The sequence below is a fragment of the Podarcis melisellensis genome (assembly GCF_964234715.1).
Source record: "Podarcis melisellensis genome assembly, chromosome: 2".
Taxonomy (NCBI): domain Eukaryota; kingdom Metazoa; phylum Chordata; class Lepidosauria; order Squamata; family Lacertidae; genus Podarcis; species Podarcis melisellensis.
In genome coordinates this window covers 6,082,591-6,095,733 of record NC_138529.1, presented here as the reverse complement: position 1 = coordinate 6,095,733, position 13,143 = coordinate 6,082,591, and the positions used below count along the sequence as shown (strand labels likewise).

At 46.3% G+C, this 13,143-nt stretch overlaps 1 protein-coding gene across 1 annotated transcript; it reads left to right on the top strand.

The window, feature by feature from the left end:
* The first annotated feature begins 1,273 nt into the window (after positions 1-1,273).
* On the top strand, positions 1,274-9,807 carry LOC309364054 (transcription factor Sp5-like). Its single transcript, XM_081900775.1, has 2 exons — positions 1,274-1,440; positions 8,771-9,807. Exon 2 carries the CDS (start codon positions 8,894-8,896, stop codon positions 9,701-9,703), a length of 810 nt encoding a protein of 269 aa, XP_081756901.1. The 5' UTR covers positions 1,274-1,440; positions 8,771-8,893; the 3' UTR covers positions 9,704-9,807.
* The last annotated feature ends 3,336 nt before the right edge of the window (positions 9,808-13,143 follow it).

Sequence of the window (13,143 nt, the reverse complement as noted above, 5' to 3'; positions counted from 1 at the left end):
CCTGCTCTAGCTAATGCTATGGCCAATGCCAGACAGTTGATGCTGGTCTGGATAAGTTGTCCAAAGCATTTCCTTGACCAGTTTCAATGGAGAGTTTCAGTGACTATTGGTTGATGAACTGGAGGAGATGCTTGAAGATTGGAGGCCTACCATTAAACCCTCACCACCCCTCTTTGCATTCACTCATTGGAGATGTGATGTGTTCATGCATTCCTCTGTGTAGAAATGTATTCATGGTAAGTTAACTCCCAACAGCCCTGTCCTCCTGCATTCAAGGGTGCCATTTGTCTAAAGTCTTTGTGTGCACATCCAAATATGTTTAGGCTCTTGCATCCTCATTTGTGGAGGGCATGGACTTTATATGCAGGAGTCAAACCAGGTTTAAGCTCACGCACACATAGGGCTGGTATAAACGGGGCCCCTCAACTCTTGAAGATCAGGCCCCAGCAGAGCTAACCAGATCTTTCCCAATTCCACTTCTTCACTCATTGCTCCTGTTGGGCAATTTGAGACGCTGGGCTTAATGATATTAGCTTCCACACTTTGGATGATATTGCGTATTCAGTGGCGGATCTTGGGCTCTCAAATTTCAGCGGCACCCTGTGTGACGCCAAAATTCAGCACCTCTCCACCTTTCGTGCTCTGTTCTAAATCACAGTTGCAGCCTCCCTGTGCACCCAGTGCGACCAAACCCTTCGTGCGCCCCTAAATCCGCCTCTGTACATGTTGACTTCACTTGCTTTACAAATGTGCCAAGGGCAGCGCTGCTGCAGTTTGGGGGCCCTCCTGCTCATTTTGCTGAGTGGGGCCCTGGACTTCTGCTCCTCAGTCCTGCCCTGGGGGCACCCCTGTGCTGATTCCCACAGCGATGGGCACACGGGCCGCCATAACATGCGCAAGCCGCGCTGTACCAAACGCGTAAGTGGTTGCATTTAGGAATCGCGTACCTGCCTCTGGTTTGCCCCTTCTCTCCTCCCCGTCCCGCTCCCCTTGCCCTGTACCTTTAAAGAGATAAAAAGAGAAAGCTCCGCTATCTTGATCGCACCAGCCCAATCAACCCCTTTTGCATCCATAACAAGCACCCCAGCGGGGGGGCCCGCCACTTAAAGGAGATCTAGCCAGGCCCCTCTTTGAAATCATTCAATCTATTTTAATGATTGGTTCGCTCCCCGACTTCAAAGGCGCCTCCAATCGCCACTCCTGATAGGCTGAAGGGAAGCCAAAAAAACAAAAAAACAAAAAGGAAGGGGATTGGAGTAGGATCACAGGAGGAAAAAGATGTAGAGTGAGGAGAAAAAGAGAAATTTCAGAGAGAGGAGGAAGCGGGCTGTTTTCCCATCTCTATCGGAAGACCATGCGCTCCCTCCATGGATAGTTTCGGGTGACCCCTGATGGAAACTGTCTTTGCAGAACTCGGACATCACACACTCCTCCTTGCAGGTAAGGAGAGTCTGCGAGGGGCGGGGAAGAGTAGCCGCGTTGGTTGGCTGGTTGACTGAGTGCAGAAATCCAACAGGTGATGATGCTCTCTGCACAAAGGTGAAGCAGTGGGGAAAGCTTCACCTGTTGATTTTCTGCCTGACAAGCAGTTGTGAAAGAGCACAAGTGGAATCAGCTAGGAGTGGGAGGAGAAATTGCAGCCTCTTCAGAAATAAATTCCATTACGATCAGTGAAACGTACTCTCAAAAAAGTGTACAGAGGACTGCACTCTCAAGAGTGGCGATAAAATAAAGAGATTTTAGTATGGAAGAGGTACAGAAGTTTCGTTGTGATTAAAATGCTTGTGGCTCTCCGATTATGATAATGTTGAGACGCTCAAAGGAGCATAGCAAGGGGCATGCGGGGGGGCGGCGGGAGCAGAAACAAACTAAATAACAACTATAATCTTATTGGTCAGGACTGGTATAGCTCTGATTTGGCATTCTCTTAAAATTTCAAAACAGGGGAGGTGGTAGGTTTATTTGGTTATTATTGGTGTGTAAACTTTGGAATTGCACAGAACTCTTTGCTATGCAGAATGGCAAGGTGGCTCATTCCTGGAATCTGTGGAATGAAAAATCCCAGGGCTGCAAGGGATGTGAAAAGCATCCAGTCAGACCCTACTGCAGGGTCCGCCATGCATTTAACCTCAAGGACTCTTGCTTTCGAAATCACTTAAACTTCCCCTGATCATAGGCTTCTCACACCAAAACCACATTCCCATTTCAAGGAATAGCCTGTCAATCACTCTGAAGGATAAGTGTAGATTCAGAAATGTGTGCCTATCTTACATCAAAATGCACTGGTCCTGGGGTGAGGCAACTGAGGATTTAGACAAAACAAACAGGGGGATACTTTACCTTTGGATTCTGCAGTGATTTTGTTGGGATATTTGGAAGGACAGGGTAGCAGACCACCAGTAAAGCTGGTTTTTACTTTTGTGGTTTCCTTTAGGATCTTGGTTCCACAAGAATTGGAAAGCACAAGCCTCCCTACTATGTGTGAGTGGTTATCAAAAACCTAGAAATTAAAATGGTTAAATTTGATGTATAATGTTTAGTTTAAAGGTAGGAAAATAATGTCTTGAATTCAGGCAACATTTTAAAATATTTGCTCAATTTGGGACCCAATATAGCAATCTTTGGACAGATAATAATCAAAACCATTCCTATGTATCATAAATATTGATTGTGTCCCAATATTTGCTTTTATTTTTTTAAAAAAGTTCTAATGCAGATACTGCTTTATCTGTTTTCTTTTGTGAGGTCAGAACGGTATGAACTGTTTGTACACAGTCTCTACAGTATAAAAGAAAACAAGGTGTCTCTCGAGAATTTAATTATCACACGTAGCTTAGTACCATGATATGCTTTCTGCTTTGCTTGCAGAAAGTCCAGGTAGCAAGGATTTGATAGCAAGTGATGGAGAGTTGCTGCCAGCCAGAGTAGGCAGGAGTAGACCAGCCTCCCCCAACCTGGCATTCTCCAGATCTTGTTGGGACTTCAGCTCCCATCAATCGCAGGCAGCACAGTCAATGGTCAGAGGTGATGGGAGAACACCAAGCTGGGAGAAAATACTAGGCTAGATGGGCAAATAGCCTGAGCTCTGTTATAAGACCTTCCTATGTTCCTGTGAGGGTGGACAGTCATTTTTTTCATGCTTGGATCAATCTCATTAAACTGTGTGCAGCTAAAGGTATAATAATAATAATAATAATAATTTATTTCACACTTCTGAGAAAGTGCTTACCGGTAAATGCATTATCTCAGTTATCTTGACAATAGACCTGTAAGGCATTATTACGTATATTAATTATTATACTAATAGCATTATATTACCTCCATATTGGAGATGGGGACTGAGATCAAAATATAATGCTTGTCTCAAAAAGCCGCCAGATGCATTCTTAGCAGAAGGAACTTCCTAGTGCCATGCAGCCCAGTATAATGGATGTACCTGATAAGAAAACAAGTTCCTGGCTTTTGGGGGGGGGTGTCTGCTCAGGGAAGTAGCCTTTAACTTATTTTGGATAGGGTGGCACCACCTTTAAATGAATAAATGTTGTTTCTGGGAGATAAATTCTGTTTTCTGAGAGCTGCTAGAAGCAGCTTTGACAGTAGAGGCATGGAACACTTTCCACTTCCAAACTGAAAATGTAAGTTTATTTACAACTGCAGTCCTACATCACAATCCTATACATGTATAGCCAGGAAGGAAGCCCAATTTCCAATATACATTTGCTCAGGAAAAATCCCTCCATTGGGACTTACTCCCAGGAAAACTGGGACTCAATCCACATACACTGACAGTTGTTTATTCATTTCTGACTTGGTTGCTGCAACTCTGCCTGCTGCTGTTAGGCTCAGTATTAAAATCTGCCTGCCTTCTAGGGATAACCTCCTTTGTTACGCTCAATAGTAATAATTGGGTATATTCACTTCTTACATGACTGATACTGTCTTCTTGCATCAAAGTCTTTGAATCCCTGCCAAGACAGATCCAAGTTCTGTGCCATTCTATATCAAACTTTTGATACCAGCGCTATGAAAAAGGTCCCCCCCCCCACCAGATTAAGATGTGAGACACACTCCACCTAAACATTTGGAAAGATACATGCTTCCTCAATCAGCTTCCAGAACAATGAGTGGGCATCTTCCCCACAACTGCAAAGCAATCCTGTTAATATTCCCTCCTGGAGTTCCCTCAGAAATAGGTCTGCTTGAATTCAATGAAGCTTACTTCATAGTAAGTGTGCATTAGGAATTGTAACATTAATATTGTTTTCAGGGTGTGCCTGTAATTGTCAGATAAGCAACAGGGGAAGGGTGGGTATCGTGTGGCCCTCCAAACAGCTGGAGGGCACCACTTTGGTGACCCCTGTCTCTAGCTTGCCCCGGGCATTAATTTTTCAGGAGCACCTAGCTGACCACTAGAATGGATTGTTGGTTTGTCCTGCACAGGGAGTTCTTTTGTGCATATAATCTCAACCTTCTGGCAGATGATTATTCCTGTGCTAACTAAAGAACAGCAGTTCCACAGGGAGAGGATTTTGCTGATGTTCTAACATGAGGCTGGTGATAGGCAGTGAATACTTAACTATCTCCTTGCAGATCTGAGGGATAAGAAACAAAAAAGAGGAAGGAGGTATCTATGTTAAATACTTTGTGGTTGTCCTCAGGGTCTCTACTGCAAGTCCCTTCTAAATAAGGCTCAATCAAGATCACAGAATCATAGAATTCTAGAGCTGGAAGGGACCCTGGGAGTCATCTAGTCCAGGAATCTCAAATGACAAATGTCCATCCAACCTCTGCTTAAAACCCTCCAAGGAAGGAGAGTCCACCGCCTCCTGAGAGAGTCTATTTTGCTGTCGAACAGCTCTTACTGTGAGAAAGTTCTTCCTGTTGTTTCGTTGGAATCTCCTTTCTTGTAACTTAAAGCCATTGGTTTGGGTCCTACCTTCCAGAGTAGGAGAAAACAAGCTTGCTCCATCTTAGCATGAGTCAACAGTGTGATGCAGCAGCAAAAAAAGCTAATGCTGTTCTGGGCTTCATCAGCAGAAGTATAGTGTCCAGATCAAGGAAAGTAATAGTCCCACTCGATTCTGCCTTGGTCAGACCACACCTGGAATACTGTGTCCAATTCTGAGCACTACAATTTAAGGATGTTGACAAGCTGAAGCGTGTGCAGAGGAGGGCAACCAAGATGATCAAGGATCTGGAAACCAAGCCTTATGAGGAAAGGTTGAAGGAGCTGGGTATGTTTAGCCTGGGAAAAAGCAGACTGAGAGGAGATATGCTAGCTATCCTCAAATATCTCAAGGGCTATCACAAAGAAAACGAAGCAAGCTTGTTTTCTCCTGCTCTGGATGGTAGGACTTGAACCAATGGCTTCAAGTTACAAGATAGGAAATTCCAACTAAACATCAGGAAGAACTTTCTGAAGGTAAGAGCTGTTTGACAGTGGAACGGTCTCCCTTGGCAGGTTGTGGACTCTTGGCAGGTTGAGGGCTTTTAAGCAGAGGTTGGATGGCCATATGTCCTGGATGCTTTATCTGAGATTCCTGCATTGCAGGGGGTTGGACTAGATGACCCTTGGGGTCCCTTCCAATTCTACAATTCTATGATCTTCCATGTGACCTTGAGATATTTGAAGATGGCTATCATAACTCCTCTTAGTCTCCCCTTTTGGTGCCCAGCGCAGAAAAACCAGCTGACTGCTCTGATCCCTCATGTTGACGAAAAAACACAATTTTGAAAAATGGACAGTTTGCTGTAGTTACAGTGGGGCTTTTGTATGTGTGTGAAAGCATCTTAACATTTTTTTTGCACAAATGAAATAAACTCAGTCATGGACACAAACCCTTTGGTTATCATATGGACAAAATACTGCTTTTGGCTCCTTATGAGTGGGTAGTGCTTCTCCCCAAACCAGTTTTTTTAAAAAGAGAGATCTAGGTGGTCTTTGGATGATCAGCCAAAATACGCTTTAAGAAAGTCCAGCCTTTCTGGATTTGCAGGGCTGTCCCACATTCAGAAGTAGTAGAGAAGTATGGAACCCATACCTAATCTATGGGGGACTGGGAATGGTATAGCCATGCTGCACTAAAGGATCGTGTCCATCACTTTTTTGGAAAAAGCTGTAAACTTGTCGGGCGGGGGGATCACATAAAATTTTTAAAGCAAAAACCTCTCCAAAATGCAAAAAGTTCACAGAATTGTGGGATATTATTTTAGAAATGCCATGTTTGCTGTATTTCCCGGGGACTCCTGTACTCCATTGGATAGAGCAGAGAACAGTTCTGTCTTTTATTATTATTATTTTTAAAATACATTAATATATATGCATATATGTATATATGTATATATCAAAAAATAGAAAGAGTTCACAAAATTATATAGTTCACATGGGTAAAGGGGGTTGTGCCATTTAGCAATGTCACCAGCACCTTCTAATAGAAATCCATGCAGTGATGGGAGATGAACAACAGGAATTAGTGCCTGGATGTTGGCAGCTAGACTTCAAAAAGTGTTGGCCCTGGTACAGAGAGGTGGGAGGAGTCATTAGGTGCCACTTCAGGTAGAACACTGTCTTGGGCTAGCACTGTCCAGCTTGCTGAATTTGGGCAAGATTTGGGCAAAATGAAAGAAGCACCAATCAATAGTTATTTAATTTATTTATGTATTTTTACTGCCACCAGGGGAGGAGGGGAGAGATGGGGGGGGGTCAGTCTCACGTGCCAGACTAACATGACTGGCCTTGGGTACTATGTGTCTTGACTTCTGGATGTTGGGAGACGGGCGCTATTTGCTGTTTCACCCAGTGGCGTAGCGTGGGTTGTCAGCACCCCCGGGGCAAGGCAAGTAATTTGTGCCCCCTAACCTGTGGATTTGCGCCCCCTAACCCTAACCCCCAGATCTTGCGCCCGGTGCGGCCGCCCCCTGCACCCCCCACGCTACACCACTGGTTTCACCTCAGGCAGCAAAATGTCTTCGACCAGCCTTGATCCCCCACAGCATGATAGCTAGTTTAAGCATAGCCAGTTTGGAAATTTGAAAGCTTCCAAGAACACAGAGGAAAACAGAGGCCACCTTTTCCTCTCCCTCATTTATATCTGCTCATCTCTTTGCTTTGTGGCTAATTTGCTTTTTAACAGAAAGGGTAATTTAGAGGTGGAGAATGTGCCTTGCATGCAAAAAGTTCCAGGTTCTGTCTCCAGGTATGGCTGGGATAAGACTCCTGGCCAAAACCCTGGAGAGCCACTGCCAGCCAGTGTTGGCAGCACTGAGCTCAATAGACCAAGGGACTGACTGTGCATAAGGCGACTTCATATGCTTCTGTTTAGGAGAGGAAGGAGGTGGGAAGATTATTCTGGCACCAGATAGTGCAAGTGAAATAGTAACCCTTTGTTCCCATATAAACTTGCAGGGAGGAATGTCTGTGGAGTTATGAAAATTTAACCTGAAACACAGTTGTAAGAATCTGCTGGAAGTAACATTCTGGTAATAATCAGAAGTACTAGTTGTAAAAATACAAAAATTGCAGATAGCTGTGTTGGTCCAGGAGCAAAAATCCCAAATCTACTGTAGGGCAATACCTTTATAAGGTCGGGTCAAAATACTAAAAAGTCATCAGAAACATTTGGAGTTCTCCAAAACTCTTATTCAGACTGGATATTAGCCAAAATTGGTGGGGGCAGCGAGGGAGGGAGAGTAGGGCATTGTGTTAAAACTCCAAAGAGTGCCGTCTGTGACATTATTATTATAGCACACTTGAGAAGTTCTGTGGTCATCATTTTTTTCTAGGCTCTGCTAGGAAGTTTTACGTTGCAGCTTTTCCTTATGTTTTTTGTTTTGTTTTAATTGTTGTATTTTGTATTTTTTTAAAAATATGTTCCGCACAATTTGTTTTTCCTGTGGGTTTTTCTTTTTGTAAGACATCCAAAGCGTTTTATTGAGGTTGTGCTTCTTCTCTATTTTGATTGTTTGATTGGCATCCAGCCTGAAGAAGAGTTTGGGAAAACTCGAAAGCTTGTTCATTTACTTGGTAACATTTTTGGCCGATGCTAAGGAAAGATACTACTCTAGAGTAGCTTTTGTTTGTAGACATATTCCTGTAAGAGAGCCAGTACCAAAAGTGAATAGCACACTTATGAACTGGTTGCACTTCTGAAACCAGTCTCCTGCCACCTGTGGTACATGAACATCTGTATTATGTTCTAAGAATATTCCCAGGTGCCCTGCCTTAGTGGTGCATCTACTCAGTACCTGCTTTGCCCCATATGGGGAGGTGAGGGTCAGGAATGACTGCCCAGTCACAGTTCCTGTTGTAGCAGCTGCTGAACAAAGCCTGGAGCTTGACAACCCCTTTCTTCTGACAGCTAATGCAAGTAACAGTGAAGCTCAATGTCACATAGCACTCCTGAAGCAGTGGAGATCTCTCTCTCTCTCTCTCTCTCTCTCTCTCTCTCTCTCTCTCTCTCTCTGTGTGTGTGTGTGTGTGTGTGTGAATGCCGTTACCAATTGTAGTGCTGGAATGGGGAACCTGATCCCATACAGATGTCCTTGCAATCCACCTCCCACCAGTTCCAACCAACATGGCTGATTCTTTGTTCCCCATCCCTGCTGTATTGCTAGCCATGTAGACACTTCTAACAGGAACAAGGAGACATTTATGGGAGATGAGGTAGCCTACTTGAGCAGCGTTTCGGGCCCAGAACAATTATGTTTTAGGAATTAGGGATTATTGAAATCACTGTTGTTGCTCAGTCCTTTTTCCTTCTCTTTGCTTCAGGGCTGGACCTGCAACTCCTCTCCAGAGGACGCCACTGCCTGCCACCCCAGCTTGACTTTTATAGCAGTGCCCACTGCTCCCCATTTATCAGCAAGCAGTTCAGGAGCTTATGAATCTGCGGGGATGTTCCAACTCTGGAGCAATGAGGTCCCATCAGGCTCACACACAGCCATGGCTTTTGGGCTGCCCAAGGTTCCCTACCACGGGCAAGGGCCAGCGAGCAGTGGCTCTGCTCATGAACTGCCCCTGACTCCGCCAGCTGAGCCCACCTACTCCTTTGAGCTGTCGCCTGTCAAGATGCTGGCACCCACAATGCCACACTCTTATGCCTTCCCAGAGGCCCAGGACTTCTCTAGCTTTTTGCAAGGGCCCCGGCCTTTGGGCCCAGCTCCTCCTCCAGGAACCACCTCCACGGATGATGGCCCTTGGTGGAGCCTGCAGCAACCAGGCAACTTCTCTCTGGGCCGGCCGCTGGTCCTAAGCCCCCAGCCCCCTCTTGCTGCTCTCCTGCAGGGCACGCCCAAGGGGCTCCTGGGAGCCACACGCCGCTGCCGCCGCTGCAAGTGCCCCAACTGCCAGGCAGTGAATGGAGCCAGCGAGGAGCCAGGCAGAAAGAAGCAACACATCTGCCACCTGCCAGGCTGTGGCAAGGTCTATGGCAAAACGTCCCACCTGAAGGCCCACCTCCGCTGGCACGCGGGCGAACGCCCCTTCATCTGCTCCTGGCTCTACTGTGGGAAAAGTTTCACCCGCTCGGATGAGCTGCAGAGGCACCTTCGGACGCACACAGGCGAGAAGCGCTTCGGCTGCCAGCTGTGCCCCAAGAGGTTTATGCGGAGCGACCACCTAGCAAAGCATGTCAAGACCCACCAAGGGAAGCGAATGCGGGGCATGGCCATGGTGGCGGCAGCAGTGGGCATCAAGCAGGAGTGATGGCGAGGGGATGGAGGGGGCAGAAATGGAGCCCAAAGGGTGGAGGTGGGTTCAAGGAAGCAATGAGAAGACTAGGTGCTCCTGAGCTAATTCCACTCCCTGTCCCAGTCCCCCCACCCAAAGGACCACAGGAACTGTAGTTTGGTGAGATGCTGTGGATTCTTGGGCCCCGACATTCCATTGGAAAAGGGAGTTAAATCAATCTAAGCCAGAAGCGTTGAAATGCACTGTCACTGGCTTAGAATCCCCTCTTCAAATGCATGCATTGAAATGCTGGAGAAAGCCTACCTGCCCACAAAGCTAAAAGTGAATGCAGACTCCTATCTCCATGCTGGTACTGACAGGGAGTTGAACTCAATTCAGCATGCTTGTTCTATGCAAGCCACATACCAGCACAGGTGGACACAGCTCATCCAGAAGCAGTAGTGGCGGTGGTGTCCTCATATCCCCTTCTCACCACCAAATGCATATTATTCACAGCACAGCACTGGGGGGAATATCCCCTATGTCTATAAACACTTGATATTGGTCCATGGGAATTTGAAATATTTCCCCATCTTTGTGTTGGCCTCTCTGCTGCAAACCAGATCCTTGCTTCAAAACATGCAATGCTGGTATCTGGGACCTTGAATGGTTTTTGCAGTCCTCTTTCCATACCAAATGGTTCCCATGCTTTGTTTTTCACTACAAGGTGTAGTTCATGCACACAGTTGGGGTTCCTGGACTGTACACTTCGGACAGCAGGTGGGGATTTTCAGGACTCAATGTTCTCCCTCACCCCATATGATGATTATATATAATATCCTGTTTTGTAAACTGACATTCAATCACAGTTCCTCATTTCAGAGAAAATGGGAAGTCTGGTTTAAACAACCAAGATCCCCAGTGTGCACAGGGTGGAGGGGAACGAGCAAAGGGAGGGGCGGCAGAACCTGATGCTGGTTCTTGACTTTATTAATCATGATAGATGCAGTTGGGTGAAGTTCTAGCAAGGCTAGAGTGTGGGGGAAGGACAAGGTGGTGGGGAGGTCGGCACTGTGTGTCTGCACTGAGGTTAATGCGGCACTCCTACCAGTTCCTTTGCACAGCACCAACCTTCACACACTGCCTTTCCCCTCCCACTCTCCATCCCCGCAAGGAGCAGCAGCAAAGCCACTACCAGGAAGTCAGGTAAGTGCATGCATCCCACCCGACTCTGCTACTGCACACCAATGTAAAAATGCATGCATATACAAGCTCCCTCCCAGCAGCAAAGTGGCAGATTCAGAAGTGCAGGCTCCCTTCATAACAGTCATAGCTGTGCCTCCTCAACATCTGTGCCCCCTTCTAAGATAATGCAATGGCCTCATAATTATGCTATACAACAGTGTGTTCCCAAACTTGGGTCTCCAGCTGTTTTTGGACAACAACTCCCATCATCCCTAGCTAGCAGGCCCAGTGGTCTGGGAACAAGGGAACTGTAGTCCAAAAACATCTGGAGACCCAAGTTTGGGAAACACTGCTATAAAACAATAGGGATGCATTGTGATGATGGATGCAGATCTTCATGTGTTGCCCTTCAGCTAGACTTACTATTTTCTGTGCCCATACATGGGTAAATGATTTGGAGAGCTCAAATATCTTCTTTCAGGGTGACTTAAAGTGTGTCTTCTGTGAAGTTCCATTGTATGTGCACACCACTCTCTGGAAACTGAAGTGGCCACTGCCAGCCTGTGTCGGGGAAAGAGGTGTGTGGGCTTGGCGGCAGCAATGCTACTAACAGGCAGAAGGCAGAGGCAGGATCCCAGCTCCTACCTGATCTTCGCTGCAGAAGGCCTCGTTCCGGAGGCCAGTCGCTGCAGACCTCTCATGCACTCTCCTCTGGCTTCACACGACACTTCTGCTTCCAGGGAACAGCAGATCAACGTCGCCCTCCCAAGCATGCATGTGTCCCCCCCCTCAAAAAAAAAACCCCAAACCCGGACATTTCCTGTTAAATGTAAAAATCTGGGCATGTTGGCCCCCCAAAAGAGGACATGTCCAGGAAACCCCAGACATATGGCAACCCTAGGGCTACAGGGTTGGGCATCCCCATTCCTTACTCATAATCTGGTCTTTTGCTTCCTTTCCTTTTTTGCTCTTCTAACCAAAACATCATATCCTGATGTGAATCTTGTTTCTCCCGGATGCCACACAGGAGGAACCAAAGCCTAAAATTATGAAGCCAGCAAATGCCACTATAGATGCCACAATCCCATCACATGTATTTTGCCTGGGCCCAATCACATGTAAAGCAAGAGGTGAGGGGTGTCTGCCTCAGGCAGCTAAATTTGAATGTCATAAAAGGGTAGCAAATGGTCAACTCTTTAATGTAATTATTGAATTTTAACCCCCAGGGAGAGGACCTTGTGGGATTTTCTGCCTCGGGTGACAAAACAACTTGGTCAGACTTGGCACTAGACACCTTTTGACATTAGGGGAGGCGCACTGGTTGCTGCTCTGCCTCAGGTGGCAAAATGTTTTGGGCTGGACACAGGTGAGGGTGGGGGCTACGCTTCAACACAAAATGGAAGCACAATCTCCTCCCCCCCCATCGTTTTCCTTTCCTCCTTTCTAAGCAGTTTCCTCTCAGCCAGCTCCTGACACCTGAAGGGACCCAGGCAGGTGGGAAACGAATTAAGGCTACAGAGGTGGGCTCCCTCCCCTGCCCAATGCTGGTGTAACGAGTATTTCTGATTTTCCTGCTCTGAATTTCCTCCGCCTTTCTATGTCAACTGCACAAACACATGTTCAACATGCGCACGGTTTTCCCACCTATCTAGTTTGGTCCCAAGAGAAAACAAAGATAATGAAGAAGACTACAGAGTGACATTTTGTTTCTTCCTAGAGCCAAAAGGAAGACAGGAAGACCCGCGCATTAATCCTTTAATGCAGGTGCTCTCTACAACATTACAGAAAGAGGCATCATGTTGCCTGAGGTGAAGTCAGGGGCCGTACACCATGCCTTCCTCAACCCCCATTTTGCCTCTCGGTAACATTACAGGGACGTCTACCTTTTTTAATACCCCTCCAGTTTTTTAAAACATCTTTTTAAAACTAAACAAGCACACCTAGGGGTAGCATTAATGCTAATTCTTCCTGCCTTCCTGCAAGTGCTAGGTTGCTACTTGCAGGTAGTACTTTAAACAAGGAGCAAAACATTCAAAAACTTGTTCAGCCAGATGTGGGAGTACACTCTGAAACCAGCAGTCCACCCCCTCACCCTGTCTATTGAGCAAATCAGCAGAACACACATCTCATCTGAAGAGAGACTCAACACAGCACAATTTTGAGTATTTTTCTCACATGGCAGAGCTTTTGACAACTCATTATTTGTGTAGGGCAGTGGAAAATAAGCCAAACAGCCATTGTAGCCAAGGAAGGTTCTACTTTCCAAGTGCAGGAAAGAAGTGCAAAACTGC

Bases quoted from the DNA above. Each gene is read 5' to 3' on its own strand.
- LOC309364054 (XM_081900775.1), top strand. From the start codon at position 8,894: ATGTTCCAACTCTGGAGCAATGAGGTCCCATCAGGCTCACACACAGCC.